This window comes from Podarcis filfolensis, assembly GCF_964270895.1.
Source record: "Podarcis filfolensis genome assembly, chromosome: 8".
Classification (NCBI taxonomy): domain Eukaryota; kingdom Metazoa; phylum Chordata; class Lepidosauria; order Squamata; family Lacertidae; genus Podarcis; species Podarcis filfolensis.
In genome coordinates, this window is record NC_139611.1 from 88737014 (window position 1) to 88755652 (window position 18639).

At 44.9% G+C, this 18639-nt stretch overlaps 1 protein-coding gene across 1 annotated transcript in view; it reads left to right on the forward strand.

Annotated features, from left to right (window-relative positions):
• Positions 1–18639, forward strand: part of DLL3 (delta like canonical Notch ligand 3) — a 186314-nt gene that overhangs the window by 65526 nt on the left and 102149 nt on the right. Inside the window, exon 6 of the mRNA XM_083627437.1 lies at positions 2887–3103. Coding sequence (XP_083483563.1) covers positions 2887–3103 — 217 coding nt within the window. The remainder of the gene's footprint in view (positions 1–2886; positions 3104–18639) is intronic.

Genomic DNA, 18639 nt, shown 5'->3' on the forward strand with positions numbered 1-18639 from the left:
CCAAGGGAAAAACCTCCCCTGGAGGTTGTGGCTCCGTTTTGCACCCCTAGATTCCCCATCTTAGGTGCTTCTACTCGGACACAAGTCCCAGGATCTGTGCCCAGCCTCTAAAAACAACGTGAGTGCCTGCATCACATATCCGAATGAGACCAATGCCTCACCCGGCTCTTCCCTTTGCACCTCCCTGGCCACAAGGCCGTCTTCTCGGTCTGGGCATCCTGTGTGGAGCGACTGAGCAAAAGGAGCCCTAAAGGCGCTGCAGCAAACGGGCCAATTTGGAGATTTCGGCTCTTTACTGTCCTGCTTGCGCAGCATCCGAAACTGAGGGCCCGCCATAATCATTGCCAGTGCTATTTCGCAACCGGCTTGTACAAAATACTAATTGCCACAATATGCTCCGGAAGCCTCCACGCAATTGGGTGCAATGAACTCAGGCCAAAGAATAGCTGAGATCCCTATTTTGGAGAGAGTCGGTGCCCTGACGGGCATCGCATCCCACAGTGGCGTAGCGTGGGGGGTGCAGGGGGGGCCGGCCGCACCGGGCACAACTTCTGGGGGTTAGGGTTAGGGGGCGCAAATCCACGGGTTAGGGGGCGCAAATTACTTGCCTTGCCCCGGGTGCTGACAACCCACGCTACGCCACTGGCATCCCATCCCTGCCACACAGTTTCCTATGCCGACACATTACGCACATGGTGCTCTGGCTGCCCAGGTTGAGCTGAGGACTCTACGTGCCACCTTCGCCTTCTGCCAGCTCTGTGCTGGGGCGACGGTGTGTGTGCCCACAGAGAGGGCTCTGAGTGCCCCCTCTGGCACGCGTACCATAGGTTCGCCACCACTGACCTAGGGTAACTTGCAATATGAGGTCAGATCTATAAACTGCTACATATGAAGGTAACCTGTATTTGTTTAGGTCTAAAGACCTATGACCTTTAGGTTTTCTAAGCCAAGAGCATTCATCGTTAAGCCTTGCAAGAACTGAAATGCTTTGACCAAATCAAGTCTAACGAAAGCAAGGCTCCTCTGCAAGTAAAATGAAGTGAAAGATTAGCTATAAGACCAAGGTGTCTTTCATTCCTTCTATCCTTAAAAGTGCTTTAGCTGGGACAGGGCTAGCCAACATGGAGCTGCCCAGATATTGTTGTTGTTTAGTTGTTTAGTCGTGTCCGACTCTTCATGACCCCCTGGACCAGAGCACGCCAGGCACTCCTGTCTTCCACTGCCTCCCGCATTTGGGTCAAACTCATGCTGGTAGCTTCAAGAACACTGTCCAACCATCTCGTCCTCTGTCGTCCGCTTCTCCTTGTGCCCTCCATCTTTCCCAACATCAGGGTCTTTTCCAGGGAGTCTTCTCTTCTCATGAGGTGGCCAAAGTCTTGGAGCCTCAGCTTCAGGATCTGTCCTTCCAGTGAGCACTCAGGGCTGATTTCCTTCAGAATGGAGAGGTTTGATCTTCTTGCAGTCCATGGGACTCTCCAGAGTCTCCTCCAGCACCAGAATTCAAAAGCATCCATTCTTTGGCGATCAGCCTTCTTTATGGTCCAGCTCTCACTTCCATACACCACTACTGGGAAAACCATGGCTTTAACTTATACGGACCTTTGTTGGCAAGGTGATGTCTCTGCTTTTTAAGATGCTGTCTAGGTTTGTCATTGCTTTTCTCCCAAGAAGCAGGCGTCTTTTAATTTCGTGACTGCTGTCACCATCTGCAGTGATCGTGGAGCCCAAGAAAGTAAAATCTCTCACTGCCTCCATTTCTTCCCCTTCTATTTGCCAGGAGGTGATGGGACCAGTGGCCATGGTCATAGTTTTTTTGATGTTGAGTACAGTGGTACCTTGGTTTAAGAACAGTCCTGTTTACGAACGATTTGGTTTACGAACTCCACAAAACCGGAAGTAGTGTCCCGGATTGCGAACTTTATGTCAGTCTAAGAACAGAATCCGAATGGTGGCGGGAAGCCTCATTAGGGAAAGCGCACCTCGGTTTAAGAACAGTTTCGGTTTAAGAACGGACTTCCGGAACGGATTAAGTTTGTAAACCAAGGTACCACTGTATTGTCTGTCTCCTGAAAACATGAGCTGGGCTCTTATAAACTAAGAGACAAAAACACACAAGGAAAAGAGTCAAGAGGAAAGGTAACTGTAAAGCAAGCATTTCAATCTGTCTGGGACCGGGTCAATGCAATTCTGGGCTGCATCAATAGGAGTATAGCATCTAGATCAAGGGAAGTAATAGTGCCACTGTATTCTGCTCTGGTCAGACCTCACCTGGAGTACTGTGTCCAGTTCTGGGCATCACAGTTCAAGAAGGACACTGACAAACTGGAACGTGTCCAGAGAAGGGCAACCAAAATGGTCAAAGGCCTGGAAACGATGCCTTATGAGGAACGGCTAAGGGAGCTGGGCATGTTTAGCCTGGAGAAGAGGAGGTTAAGGGGTGATATGATAGCCATGTTCAAATATATAAAAGGATGTCACATAGAGGAGGGAGAAAGGTTGTTTTCTGCTGCTCCAGAGAAGCGGACACGGAGCAATGGATCCAAACTACAAGAAAGAAGATTCCACCTAAACATTAGGAAGACCTTCCTGACAGTAAGAGCTGTTTGACAGTGGAATTTGCTGCCAAGGAGTGTGGTGGAGTCTCCTTCTTTGGAGGTCTTTAAGCAGAGGCTTGACAACCATATGTCAGGAGTGCTCTGATGGTGTTTCCTGCTTGGCAGGGGGTTGGACTCGATGGCCCTTGTGGTCTCTTCCAACTATATGATTCTATGATTCAATCTCCCCTTTCCGATGGTCTTACACAGGAGACAACCTCAGTGGGTTGTGCCTCAGCCTCTTTCATCCTGGGCAAAAAGGCCTAATCACTCGGCTGTCCTTATCTTGCAGGACTTGGAGAATGACTACAAATGCACCTGCCCTCAAGGTTTCTACGGCAAGAACTGCGAAGTCAGTGCTATGACCTGCGCCGATGGGCCTTGTTTCAATGGAGGGACTTGTGTGGAGAAACGGATTGGCGGCTACACTTGCCACTGCCCAGTGAATTACCACGGTTCCAACTGTGAGAAGAAGATAGACCGGTGCAGTAATAACCCGTGTTTGAACGGTAAGTGTTCCTTTCCTCTCCGCAGTGTTTCATTGCACTAATTATGGCGATCCTAATTTGGATTTTGAGTATCCACAAATGCAGTAGGTTTTTTTTTTAAAGCACATACTTTTAAGAGGTGAATCTTACTGTGTCTTAAGCAAGGCTTCATTTATCTAGCACAGAAGACTACAGGTGTTGTAAGGTTTTAAAGAATGTCCAGTAGTCTAGGTTCCACAAAACTTCACAGGGTACTTTATGAGGGACCTGTAACGGTAAATCACTTTATATTTGTGTAGACATTTCCCATATCTGCATACTATTGTGTCAAAAGTGTCCGTAGCTTTTTGGTACAGAAACCCTAGTGAAGTAGTTTGCAGTTAAGACAGCATTTGTTAATTTATTCTTAAAAGGCGAAAGGTTACAAATTGGATCTTAGGATAAGCTTTTCAGGGCTATCCTGCTAGATTACCAAAATGTATGTTGAGGTTCCCTAAAGGTAAAGGGACCCCTGACCATTAGGTCCAGTCGCGGACAACTCTGGGGTTGCGGCGCTCATCTCGCTTTACTGGCCGAGGGAGCCGGCGTACAGCTTCCAGGTCATGTGGCCAGCATGACTAGGCCGCTTCTGGCGAACCAGAGCAGCGCACGGAAACGCCGTTTACCTTCCCGCTAGAGCAGTACCTATTTATCTACTTGCACTTTTTGGTGTGCTTTCAAACTGCTAGGTTGGCAGGAGCAGGGACCGAGCAACGGGAGCTCACCCCGTCGCGGGGATTTGAACCGCCGACCTTCTAATCAGCAAGTCCTAGGCTCTGTGGTTTAGACCACAGCGCCACCCGCGTCCCTAGGCTCCCTAGGAAGGGTTAAAGTTTGCTTGCATTCTCCCTGCCAAATGCTGTTGGATTATGGCTCCAGTCATCCCAGTCAGTATGGCCAATGGTCAGGGCTGATGGGAGTTGTAGTCCAACTATGTCTGGCGTATACCACCTTGGCTACCCCTGATCTGCACCATGCCTCTTGATCCCCTCCTCCCCAGTATACGAGCCGTGACGTTTTCCCCAGGGACAGAGTGAGCATGTGCCAGGGGACCCTAATGCATCCTGCAGTATAGCTGCTAGTTGTGCAGGGATCTCAGAGGCTTCCTTTCTGACCCAGAAACACAGACTTAGTCCTGAACTCTGACAAAGGGAGGGCAGAGTGTCAATGTTAATTAAAACTCCCATGCAAAGGCAACAACAGAATATTCAGTTCTCACATGGTGAATTTCACTGGGAGGAAACTGACTTTGCTGATGTGTATAGTACTGCTTGCATAGCATCCCAAAAGACTGACTAGTGGGTGCTAGTAACATTCATACCACATATTGTGCATAATAATAATAATAATTTATTATTTATACCCTGCCCATCTGGCTGGGTTTCCCCAGCCACTCTGGGCGGCTTCCAACAAAACACTAAAATGCAATAACCTATTCAACATTGAAAGCTTCCCTAAACAGGGCTGCCTTCAGATGTCTTCTAAAAGTCTGGTAGTTGTTTTTCTCTTTGACATCTGATGGGAGAGTGTTCCACAGGGCGGGCGCCACTACCAAGAAGGCCCTCTGCCTGGTTCCCTGTAACTTGGCTTCTCACAGCGAGGGAACCGCCAGAAGGCCCTCGGAGCTGGACCTCAGCGTCCGGGCAGAACGATGGGGGTGGAGACGCTCCTTCAGATATACTGGACCGAGGCCGTTTAGGGCTTTCAAGGTCTGCACCAACACTTTGTGCTCGGAAACGTCCTGGGAGCCAGTGTAGGTCTTTCAAGACTGGTATTCTATGATCTCAGTGGCATAACATCCATGACAGCAGTGACTGTATTACAGGGACCAACCCAAGGCTCTGAGTTGCCACACCCAAATTTAGACTTGGAAGATTTATTCTGCAGCCAAGTGTCTTGAGGTTGGTTGTTTTTTTTTTAAAAAATAAATTTTTATTAAGGTTTTACAAAAAGGAAAAATAGAAATTCTCAAAATAAAAAACCATACATTACAGAAAAAACGAAACACACAGAGATACAAAAAGAGAATCACAATTAATTAAAAAAAAATTAAATTAAACAAAAAAACAAAAAAATAAAAACAAATCCATTATTCCCAATAACCTCAAATTCATATACTTATGTTCTTGACCTCCTCGCGCCTCCCCACTTTTGTATTCCCGTATGAATATTTAATTCAGCAAATTCTTACCCTTTTTCAAGTATTTTAACTTTATACCATAACATATTATACATCAATATTTTTAACCATTTATCAATACCTTTTTTACATAATCTTATTGACTTTTGTCACTAATTACCACTTATTACCAATCCAAGCATAATTTTAACATTCATTAATTTTGTAGTATTTCTGAAGATAGTCTTTAAATTTCTTCCAGTCCTCTTCCACCAACTCTTCTCCCAGGTCTCGGATTCTGCCAGTCATTTCCGCTAATTCCATATAGTCCATCAGCTTCATCTGCCACTCTTCCAGAGTGGGTAACTCTTGTGTCTTCCAATACTTTGCGATAAGAATTCTTGCTGCTGTAGTTGCATACATAAAGAAAGTTCTGTCCTTCTTTGGCACCAATTGGCCGACCATGCCCAAGAGAAAGGCCTCTGGCTTCTTAAGAAATGTATATTTAAATATTTTTTTCATTTCGTTATAAATCATCTCCCAGAAAGCCTTAATCTTTGGGCATGTCCACCAAAGGTGAAAGAATGTTCCTTCATTTTCTTTACACTTCCAACATTTATTGTCGGGCAAATGATAGATTTTTGCAAGCTTGACTGGTGTCATGTACCACCTGTATATCATTTTCATAATATTCTCTCTTAGGGCATTACATGCCGTAAATTTCATACCTGTGGTCCATAACTGTTCCCAGTCAGCAAACATGATATTATGACCAACATCTTGTGCCCATTTTATCATAGCAGATTTAACTGTTTCATCCTGCGTATTCCATTTTAGCAGCAAGTTATACATTCTTGAAAGTGTTTTAGTTTTGGGTTCTAACAATTCAGTTTCCAATTTTGATTTTTCCACCTGGAAACCTATTTTTTTATCCATGTTATAAGCTTCTCTTATTTGAAAATAGTGCAGCCAATCTCGCACCTTATCTTTTAATTTCTCAAAACTCTGCAATTTCAATTTATCTCCTTCTTGTTCCAGTATTTCCCAATATTTCGGCCATTTGGCCTCCATATTGGACTTTTTGAGTGCCTTTGCCTCCATTGGTGACAACCACCTTGGGGTTTTATTCTCCAATAAGTCTTTATATCTTAACCAGACGTTGAACAATGCTTTCCTGACAATATGGTTTTTAAATGCTTTATGAGCTTTAACCTTGTCATACCACAGATATGCATGCCACCCAAAAACATTATTGAAACCTTCTAAATCCAAAATGTCTGTGTTTTCAAGAAGCAGCCATTCTTTCAGCCAACAAAATGCGGCCGATTCATAATAAAGTTTCAGGTCTGGCAGGGCAAATCCACCTCTTTCTTTAGCATCAGTTAGTATTTTAAATTTTATTCTGGGCTTCTTGCCCTGCCAGACAAATCTAGATATATCTCTCTGCCACTTCTTGAAACAATCCATTTTGTCTAAAATTTGCAAGGATTGAAACAGAAATAACATCTTTGGCAATACATTCATTTTTATAGCCGCAATTCTGCCCAGCAAGGAAAGCTTCAGGTTTGACCATATCTCTAAATCTTTCTTCACTTCTGACCAACATTTCTCATAATTATCTTTAAATAAATTTAGATTCTTAGCAGTCATGTTAACCCCCAAATATTTGACCTTCTTTACTATTGTTAGGCCTGTCTCCTTCTGAAACCTTTCTTTCTCGATCGGTGTTAAATTTTTCTCAAGAACTTTAGTTTTTGACTTGTTCAACTTAAAACCAGCCATCTGCCCAAATTCTTGAATCACTTCCAAAACTCTTTTCGAACTAGATTCTGGCTCCTGTAATGTTAATACTAAGTCATCTGCAAATGCTTTCAATTTATATTGCTTAGCTCCGACCTGAATGCCTTTAATCAAACGGTCCCTTCTAATCATGTTCAGTAGTACCTCCAGGACTGATATAAACAACAATGGGGAAATTGGGCAGCCTTGTCGTGTACCTTTCTCTATCTTAAATCCCTCTGTCACCACATTATTAACAATTAATTTAGCCTTTTGTTCTGAATATATTGCACTTATACCATTTTCAAACCCTTGACCCACCCCCATCCCCTGAAGATTTTTCTTCATAAAACTCCAAGAAATGTTGTCAAAGGCTTTCTCCGCATCTATGAAAATTAGAACTGCTTTAGTATTTATATTCACTTGCAACTTCTCCAGAATATTAATTATGTTCCTTGTATTGTCCGACAAGTGTCTACCCGGGAGAAAGCCGGCTTGATCCTTGTGAATCTCTTCCAATAATACTTTTTTTAACCTATTAGCCAAAATGTCTGCAAATATTTTGTAATCCACATTAAGAAGGGATATGGGGCAGTAGTTCTTAAGTTGCGTCTTTTCAGACTCAGTTTTCGGTATAAGTGTAATGTAGGCTTCCTGCCACGACTCCGGCGCCTTTTTCCCCTCTAATATCTCATTGCACACCTCCATTAGTGGCCGAATTAACCAATCTTTCAAGACTCTATAGTATTTGGAGGTTAAGCCGTCTGGTCCTGGAGATTTACCCAACTGCATATTTTGAATGGCACCCATCACTTCCTGTTCTGTAATTTTGTCACTCAGCAATGTCTTTTTTTCTTGAGAAATTTTTTGTAATCCATTTTTCCTCAGGAATTGGTCTAACTCGGCCTCTTTCTGTGGTCCTTGTGTATAGAGTTGTTTAAAGTATCTTTGGAAGCAGTTTCTAATTTCCAATGGATTCTGTATGATCTTTCCATTTACCTCCAAATTTGTAATAGTGTTTAATTTCTGTCTTTTCTTCATCTGCCATGCTAGCAGTTTCCCACATTTGTTTGCTGATTCAAAGGACTTTTGTCTCATCTGCTTAATTTTCCATTCCACTTCCTGATTTATCATTTTCATATATTGTACTTGATATAGCTTAATTTCTCTCAGAATCTCTTGAGATTTTGGTTTCGCTCTTAGTCTCTTCTCTCCTTCTTTTATTTTTTCCAGAATTTTATCTTTTTTCTCATTTTGGGTTCTCTTCTTTATTGCATTCTGTTGAATCAGAAACCCTCTCATGACCGCTTTACCTGCGTCCCAGATTGTTCTTTTTTCCACCGTAGTGTTCAAATTTATCTCGAAATAGTCTCTCAAAGTTTTTTGGGCCTTCTTAATCACCGCCTGATCTCTAAACAGGGTGTCATTCATTCTCCATCTAAAAGAACCGGTTGGCATTAGTTTCATCTCCATCTTCACTGCATTGTGGTCGGAGCAAGTTTTTGGGCAAATTTCCACTTTTCGTGTCTTAGGTGCCAGTCCTCTAGTTATCCATATTTGATCAATTCTTGTCCAAGTCATGTTGGCTTCAGAGAAGAATGTTCCCTCTCTTCCAAGGGGGTTCTTAGTTCTCCAAATGTCAGTAAGGTCCATATTGTCAACTAGTTCAAAAAAGGTTTTTGGTAGTCTGCCATCTTTAGTTACCACCTGTCTTTGCGACTTATCCATGTTAGTAGATACCACTCCATTCATATCTCCCATCAAAATGATGTTATAGTCCATATAGTCCAACAATGTCTCATGCAGTTTCTTAAAAAATTCAGATTTCCCCTCATTTGGTGCATATACTCCAACAATCAAATATTTTTCACCTTGTAGTTGGATCTCAATTGCGACAAATCTTCCTTGCTCATCTTTAAAAACAAATTTCGGTGATAGGCTCTCTTTTGCATAGATAACAACTCCTCTCTTTTTAACTTTGTCCGATGAGATAAATTCTTGACCCAATCTTTTATTAATAAGAACTTTTCTGTGGAGCCTTACCACGTGGGTTTCCTGTAAACAAATTAAGTCTAATTGTTCCTTTTTCAATATGTGAAAGACTTTTCTCCTTTTCTCCGGAGAGTTAAGGCCGTGAATGTTCCAACTTAATACTTGCAGAGACATGGTGTAGTTATTTTAGTTTCCTCCAGTCGCTCCCAAGAGCTTATCAAGTTCTTGCGGTGGTATCTTCCTTTTCGATTTGTCAAATTCCAAAGGTGGTAGTGCTGTGTCTACTCCTGGTCTCAAGGCTTTTAGCACATCTGTCGCTTCCTTTTGTAGATCTTCTTCAAAGTCTCTCAAAAATTTTTCCTTATCTTCCACTGATCTGATTCTGAACTTTTTCCCTTTAAATGTAAAAGACAGTCCCTGGGGGAACTCCCATCTGAAGGCAATAGAGTTCCTTCTCAGCAAGGCCACCAAGTCTCCGTAATTGACTCTCAAATCCAGCAGATGTTTCGGAATATCTTTAAAAATCTCCACTCTGGACTCATTAATCTCTAAAGTCTTCTGGAAGTGAGCGCCCAATATTTTGTCCCGTTCCTCTTTCGACCGGAGGGTCACCAAACAGTCTCTCACCCTGTTTTTCCTCCCTCCTCTTCCTAAAGGCGCTCACTATCTTAAAATCTTTATCCAACTCCAAGTTCCAAAATTTCTCAAATTCCTGTGAAAGATAGTCGTTCAAATTATCTTTCTCAAGTTCTGGCACCGCTCTGATCCTCAAGTTTGTCTGCCTCTCTCTCAATTCGACCATAGACAATAAGGCCTGGTGATCCCCAATCTGTTTACGTATTGGTTTAATTTCTCCCTCTACAGCCACAGCTTTTTCTTTTGCTTCCTCAGCTTTTTCTTTTGCCTCCTCGGCTATTTTCCTGGTAGTCGCAGATTCCTCCAGCAGTTTTTCTATAGCTTTAGTGTTTGAGTTGATGCTAGCTGTGTTCCCTTTAATTTCAGCTGACTGATCTGAGACCTGCTTACTTAGGCCTTCCAATTTTTCATAGATTTTGTTCAACACAGATGTAAATTCCCCTTCTGAGGCCATTCCTTTTAACTCAGATTGCCCTGCGTCTTCCTCCTGAGTCGCAGGGGGGCCAGGCACAGATGCTCTGCGTTGCTGGGAAGCTAAGGTAGGCTGTTGCCCTTTAACCTTAGCTCTTGTTGCTCTTTGTTCAGTCATTCCCCCTTATCTTCCGTCAAGGTCAATTCCCAGGGTCAAGCCTTGCAGTGGAAAGTCCCCAAAGTTAGTAGTGGAAAATTCCCCCAGTCAGATACTGACATCAATAGTCCTCTAGGGGGACACAGTAACCGCCTTTATATTCACAGTAACCAAATAACAAAGTCTTTTTGTAACTTTCCGTGTCCCCTCTTTAGTTAAAACTAAGTATCCAATTAAAGGGAGACTTTGAATGTATCACCTTGCAGAGTTTGAGCGATATTTACAGTATCCAAGTCAAGTCAATGCGAGCTCAAATGTAACAGTCCTTGTTAATCTGACAGTCCGTTCCCAGGGAGTCCGAAAGGGAAAACCATTAAGATCCCAGAAGATCCCCAGAAGAAATACAGTCACTTTCTTAACTTCCCCCCTCTCCTCTAATGGGGGAGTTCCTTCTTTTAATGCTTGGAGTTCAAATTTTGCAACCCACTTTGAAGTATTAGCGTAGAAAGGTCTTTGCTTTGATCTTTTACAAAACGGAAAGGCGGACTTCCTGTTTGCACCTTTCCGCTTCGGAGCCCAAATTCTCTTATTTTTTCTTTTCAAGTCCGAAATTCTTAAATTCCCCTACTCACGAATGTTCTCTTTAGAGCCGAATTTCACAGGAAAAAGGTCGGCGCTCTCCGGCAACAGCTACGCGGCTTCGCTCCATAGACGCAGCAATCGACCCGTAGCACCGCGCCGCTCCCGCTGCACACCGGAACCCCTTACGGGGCTCCCTTGCTAAAGCGGGGGGCGCAGAAGGTGCCTGCTGGGTCCCACGCTCGCAGGCTCTTTCTGCCTGCGATTTCTGATCGGGTCCCCGCTTCGCCGTAGCGGAACAGACCCACTTTCTACAGAGCTTCTCCTCCTACTCAGAAGGAGACCGCCATTGCCGTTGGCGCCGCCTCCGGAAGTCTTGAGGTTGGTTGTTAGAGCTGGGGCTTTGAGCAGAAAGCTGGAGCTGGAAGTCCAGTGAGCAGAAGATGCTGCTTGGTTGAATTCTCTACTGAAGCTCTATATCAGGCCTTATACCAGGGGTCTTCAAACTATGGGCTGTGGGCCGGATCCAGCCCACTAGGCTCAGAAATCTGGCCCGCAGACCCTGCTGCCTGCTCAGCCAGGCCCTGTGCATATTGGGAGCCAGCGAGCGCGGTGTTTCCTTGAAAAGAAGCCTCACATGACTCGCCACACGGGGGTGGGGGACTGGGTGGGCAGCGGTGCTTCCGCTGCTTCTGGAAGCTCCTGCAGCCAATCGGAAGCTGTGGACGCCTCACTGCATGGGGGGGAGGGGACTGACTGAGTGGGCAGCCCTGCTGGTGAACGGGCTTGGCGGGCACAGCCGCAGAAGGGGCTACGCGGTGGTGGTGGTGGAGAGGCGGGTTGTTTAGTCGTTTAGTCATGTCCGCCTCTTCGTGACCCCCTGGACCAGAGCACGCCAGGCACTCCTGTCTTCCACTGCCTCCCGCAGTTTGGTCAAACTCATGCTGGTAGCTTCGAGAACACTGTCCCACCATCTCGTCCTCTGTCATCCCCTTCTCCTTGTGCCCTCCATCTTTCCCAACATCAAGGTCTTTTCCAGGGAGTCTTCTCTTCTCATGAGATGGCCAAAGTCTTGGAGCCTCAGCTTCAGGATCTGTCCTTCCAGTGAGCACTCAGGGCTGATTTCCTCAAGAATGGATAGGTTTGAGCGGTAGTGTCAACCTAGTTGGCGAAGTGCACACAGGATCGCTCACCAGCCGCGTCCCTCCGGGCAGCTTTGCTCTCCCAATCGCCTCCTCTCAGGCATGCGCTCTTTGGCTCCCACTCCCCTTCAGGTTAGTGCAGGTCGGGGGCTGCGGTTGTCCCGAGAAAGTGCACGAGAGGAGACTACTTTTGCTAAAGGCCGCAGTGAGTCGTGGTGACGGGCGACTCATGGGCAGGCCGTGCCATGGGGATCGGGGGTAGGGAGATGTGGGCAGGCTGGCGCATGGGGATTTGGGGTTGGAGGACAGGCGTGGGTGGTGGTGGATAGGGGTTAGGGAGACACGCAGCAAGTTGGATAGGATAGATAAAACTTTATTCGCATTAGCCAATGGCCATAGCAACAGTAAAACATTACAGTATACGCAGAAAAGGGAATTTGGTATAAGAGCACAATTTAAAGTCCTGAATCAGCAGTCCATTAGTGGCCCTTATTCCGATTGCCCCTGCTATGAACCTTTGCTGTTCTCTGCTCATTTTGATCTGATAGAAGAAAGGACATTGTGGCAGTGGCTGAGCGCCCTGGGATGGTTAGCACGAGTGGGGTGATGATCTCGTTCCTCAGGGCTTTGTAGAGAGCGCAAGACAGGAGGACGTGTGCCGCTGTTTCGGTGCTACCGTCTCCACAGGGGCAAAGACATTTCTCGGGCGGGATCTTTTGGAATCAACCCTCCAGTACCGCAGATGGCAAAACATCCAGTCTTGCATGTGTAAAAGCACGTCTGTATTTCGGGATAATAAGGTTGTTCCAGATATGGGGCCAGAGAATCAAAATGGAGAGGTGGAAAATGAGCAGCAAGTTGGGTTGTGAGGATGGGGCTTAAGGAGACATGGGTGCAGGTTGGGTCATGGGGATCTGGGTTAGGGAAGCACATTCATAGGCTGGGTCGTGGGGAAGGGGGTTAGGGAGACGTGTATAGGCTGGGTTGTGGGGATGGGGGCATGGAAGGCCTGCATGTAGACTGTGCCATGGGGGTGAGGGTGATCCATGTGTAGGCTGAGTTTTAGCGACAAGGATTAGCGATATTGACCATCTCTTTAGCCAAAAGCAGGCACATACTTCCCACTGAAATACTTGTAAGTTTATTAAAATTGTTCTTCATTTTAAATACTTATTGTTTTTCCTGTTTTTTGTGCACTACAAATAAACTACCGTATTTTTCGCTCCATAAGACACACCTGACCAGAAGATGCACCTAGTTTTTAGAGGAGGAAAACAAGTAAAAAAATATTCTGAACGAAACAGTGGATGTATGATTTTTGTGGTTCATGCTGTGGCCACAGACATGTGATTTGACGGTGAGTTTGGGGTAGCCCAATGCAAAGATCCTGAGAATCCATGTGGATCCGTTCTTTGTAACCACATTTTTGTGCCATTGCGGCCCCACGAAACAGTGGATGCGTGATTTTTTTGGGTGCAGGCTGTAGACACGGATATGCTATGTGATCTGATGGTGAATTTGGGGTGACCCAATGCAAAAATCCTGAGGATCCATGGGCTTTTACCTCCCCCCTCCCAGGCAGCCTCCTTTATTGCTAGCGTCCCTTATCTCCCTCCCGATCGCTTGCCGATCAGCTGCTCAGCGGCTTTGTTTCAACACCCCCTTCCCTCTTTCTAAAAAAAAAAAGCACGATCTACTTTTCTCCCCTGGGCAATTCGGCTCCAGGGACCACGCATTCTCTCCATAAGACACACAGATATTTCCCCTTACTTTTTAGGAGGAAAAATGTGCATCTTATGGAGCGAAAAATACGGTATGCGCAGTGTGCAAAGGAATTCGTTCATATTTTTTTCAAACTATAGTCTGGCCCCGACAGTGTCTGAGGGTCAGTGAAATGGCCCCTTGTTTAAAAAGTTTGAGGACCCCTGTCCTTGACTGACGCAGAGGCATTTAAACTTCCTTAGCTTAAATCACTGAATTACATCACCAAGAAAAACAAATAAATGTTCCAGTTTATCATGCATATATTTCCTGAACAAGCTACTAATTTACTATTATAAATAAAGCATATGGTCTATGAGCACAATCATACAAGCCCATGTGCTTTTTGTGCTATGGATGTGGCCTGACTTTAAAAGCCACAGAACATTTGTGAAATTAAGCCATTATGGTTCTCTGTGCAGTAAGAAATTGTGCAAATAAACCACAAACAACTTACTATTTGAAATATTTGTGCTTAATTTTCCAGAAGCAAGCATAGGTACCGCATTTTTCGCTCTATAAGACGCACTTTCCCCCTCCTAAAAAGTAAGGGGAAATGTGTGTGCGTCTTATGGAGTGAATGCAGGCTGTGCAGCTATCGCTGAAGCCAGAAGGACAAGAGGGATCGGTGCGCAGCGATCCCTCTTGCTCTTCTGGCTTCAGGGATAGCCATGCAAAGCCTGTTGAGGGGGCGCTCCTGCCTCTTTGCTCAAGAGGCTTTGCATTGCTTTCTTGTTTCTTGTTTTCCTCCTCTAAAAACTAGGTGCGTCTTATCGTCGGGTGCATCTTATAGAGCGAAAAATACGGTAATTAGTGGATAGGTAAAAGAGGTAAAGGTAAAGAACCCCTGGATGGATAAGTCCAGTCAAAGGTGACTACGGGGTGCGGCGCTCATCTTGCTTTCAGGCCGAGGGAGCCAGTGTTTGTCCGCAGACAGCTTTCCTGGTCATGTGGCCAGCAGGACTAAGCCGCTTCTGGCGCAACTGAACACCATGACCAGAGCGCACGGAAACGCCGTTTACCTTTCCGCCACAGTGGTACCTATTTATCTACTTGCACTGGTATGCTTTTGAACTGTTGGGTTGGCAGGAGCTGGGAGAGAGCAACGGGAGCTCACTCCATCGTGGGGATTCGAACCGCCGACCTTCCGATCGGCAAGCCCAAGAGGCTCAGTGGTTTAGACCACAGCGCCACCCACGTCCCTGTTAGTGGGTAGAAGAGCAGCATGGAAAGATGATGTCCAAACTGTTTGCTTGGCAGTACCTATAGATTCATAGTTTACACAATATTGCTGACCTATTGGTGATATTAATAATAATTGGCTCATTTGCAAATAAAAGCAGGCGTTGACTGGGTGGTTGCATTCAGACATCACAATGACTCAGTGTGGAAGAAATGAAGCTCTTCTTCCCCTTGCATGTGCCCCTCTTCTTCTCAAGGGTGGCCGTGAAGACAGAGAACTTTCACTTCTATTATTTATTAACTGGAGTTTGACATTATGTCCAAACCCTGAACTGTAATTAATTTTAATAAGTGTTTGTTTAAAGAAACCTGCTACGTAAATCAGTTTGCAGTTGGCTTGTTCCAACAAAATTCCGGTTAAGATTAATGCACTTGTCAGAGAGTTGTGGATTTGGTTTTAAAGAGCTACGATATATTGCGTTGGATTCTTTTCAATTTAGATTTCTTTCTTTAAAAAAACGTATTTTTAAAAGCACGCTTAATATGGTTTACTAATCAGATGCAGGTTTTCTTAATCACAGATGTTTATCCACCCTTGCTCTGGACAGACAAGGCCTGGTAGTAGTACTAGTAGTAATTGTAATTAATAATAATAATAATAATAATTTATTTGTACCCCGCCCATGGTATAAGGCAGGGGTCCTCAAACTTTTTCAGCAGGGGGCCAGTCCACTGTCCCTCAGACCTTGTGGGGGGTCGGTCTATATTTTTCTGTGGGGGGGATGAACGAGGGATGATGAGTGGCGCATGAAAGGGCTCCGGTGAGGGGCTGCTTCAAATGGAGGCAAGTCGAGAGGGGCACTCAGCCAGCCGCGGCTCCTGTGTCTTGCGAGTGGCAGGGGCAGGCGGCGGGACGATGAGTGGCGCACCAGCAAAGCCCAGCCCCCTTCCTCCTCTAGGCAGGGTGGGGAGAAGCCAAGAGGAGGGAGGAAGGAGGCGCCGCCGCCGTGTGAGAGAGAGGGAAAGAACACGTGCGCTGGCGATCCACACAGCGATTCTCGGACCGTCCGCAGGCCGGGTTTAGAAGGCAATTGGGCCTGATCCGGCCCACGGACCTTAGTTTGCCGACCCATGGAATCGTAGATCATGGTGTTTGTCCTTCCAGCTTTGAGTACAAATCTCTTAGCTTGCATAAGGGCTTGCATAACCCACTTTTATTATGCATCTCTTCCTTTCCTTTGGTGATCCCTCGTAGCTGAGTAAGATTGACTTCCATAAACACGGTTTTAACAATGAGTCCTTAAGTGACTGTGGAGGCCAATTCTGGATCCACACGTCCTTCCACAGTGGGGACATTGGTTTCCGGACAGGAGTTGATTACGGTGTGGATTTGCCAAGTGTGCCTTCCTCCTAGCACGTTTCTCCCTTGTGTCCTGAGTTCGGGTGTCTTCAAAGCCCAGGACACCTTTGGCAAAGGCTGTTCTCCAACTGGAGCGCTCGCAGGCTAGTGTTTCCCAGTTGTCGGTGTTTATACTACATTTTTAAAAATTTGCCTTGAGACAGTCTTTATAACTCTTTTGTTGACCACCAGCATTACGCTTTCCATTTTTAAGTTCGGAATAGAGTGCAGTAGTTGCTTTGGAAGACGATCATCAGGCATCCACACAACATGTCCAGTCCAACAAAGTTCATGTTGAAGAATCATTGCTTCAACACTGGTGATCTTTGCTTCTTCCAGTTCGCCTGTTATTAGTTTGCCTTCCAGTAAACTGGTATTAGTTCAGCAGCTATATGCATCTCTTAGCCCCCACATCACTGGGATATAATTTAAGAGTGAAGGAACATCAGCAGATATCAAGGATATAACCAATACAATGTTAATACGAACAATAATTTCTGACCACAAAGGCAGCCCCACAGAAGCAGCACACATTATGAGTCTTCCATCTCTCTGAGCTAGCCAATTCCTTCCTATAAAGGCACTGTGGACTCCAGTATACCTGAAACATCAGCTCTTGTTGAATCAGTTTCAATTTTAAGAAACACTGCATATAGCTGCTGAAGCAACTTTTCATTGATTAGGATGAAATAGAACGCACAAACTCTCTAGTCCATTTATCTTTAAGATCACGCACATTGCGTTTACAACGTTCCGATAAACAACTATTATGGGTTTAGTTTTCTGCAAAGATTATACCTCCCCTCCAGCAATATAAGAGATGCTGGGGCATCATAAATAGACACCAAAAAGTGCTGTAGTTGAAGATAGTGCCACTCAGTACTAGCGAGAAAGTGGAATCTAGTCTGCAAACTTGAAAATGGCAAAAAAATACCCATCTAATCCTTTTAAGTGGTCTAACTTAAAACCAGCCACCACTTCCACAAAAAGGACTGCTTCTACATTTCAGATCTGGATTACTCCATGGAGTTAATTAGTGTGAGCTTGTGGAGCAAAGTGTAACTGATGAGACATTATATTCTATGCCTCCCTAGCCATTGTCATTGCAGGTGGATATGGAGCCAGCATGCTGCATAGGTTAGAGCAGCCTTCCTCAACCTTGACCCTCCAGATGTTTTTGGCCTACAACTCCCATGATCCCTAGCTAGCAGGACCGGTGGTCAGGGATGATGGAAATTGTAGTCTCAAAACATCTGGAGGGCCGAGGTTGAGGAAGCCTGGGTTAGAGTGTTGGACCAGCATGGAAGGCATATTGAGAGTATATGGGTAACAACAGTGACTTTCCTGTGGGTGTCTGCTGTAGACCTCCAGGCCAGACTGAAGGCTTGGGATGATGCCTTCCCACAGCAGATTATGAATAATTCAAAAAGAGTAGTCATGGGAGACACCTTCCCCAATAACTACTAGCATGAGTTTGACCAAACTGTGGGAGGCAGTGGAAGACAGGAGTGCCTGGAGTGCTCTGGTCCAGGGGGTCACGAAGAGTCGGACACGACTAAATGACTAAACAACAACAACTGGAATTCAAAATCTGCCAAGAATGTAAGGTCCGACAAATTCCTCCATTGCTTTGCTGACAATTTCATTTCCCACAAGGTGGAAGAAGCAACAAGGGCATTGTCTATTAGGGACCAGGTCCTCACCAACCGGGAGGACTAATCGACGAAGCAGACATTATTGCTGGGCGATATCTGGTTTTCAATACCATGATATATCACCAGGTAAACATCATGATATATTGATATATCACAATATCTGAAATAAGGAAGGAACTATGTAATAATAATAATAATAATAATAATAATAATAATAATAATAATGATGATGATGATGTAAAGGTGAACAGGATAATCTCCTGGCAACTGCTATTGCTAAGGGGTCTAAAACAGCAGTCCCAGATTATTTCTATTCACTATGACTCATTGCCATACTTTGTATTTTCCTGAATACCACCATTTGGTAGCCAAGCCCAAAACCAAAAGTCCTATTTGTATGCATTTTGACTTGCCTGCTGATAAAACTGACTGTGTGGTGATTGCTGACATCATGATTTATCCATTTTAGACCCCTTCTTAGTAGAAGTTGCCAGGACATTAGCCTGTTCGCCGCCTCTTACTTGCTTCCTTATTTCAGACATTGTGTTAGATTGCATTGTTTAGCTGGTGATATATCGTGATGTTTAACTGGGGATAACATTGCAATGTTTAGCTGGGGATTTATCACAATTTGAAAACCAGATGTTGCCTAGCACTCACACACATTGTGATATTGGCAACTCAAATATTATGAAATAGTTATGAT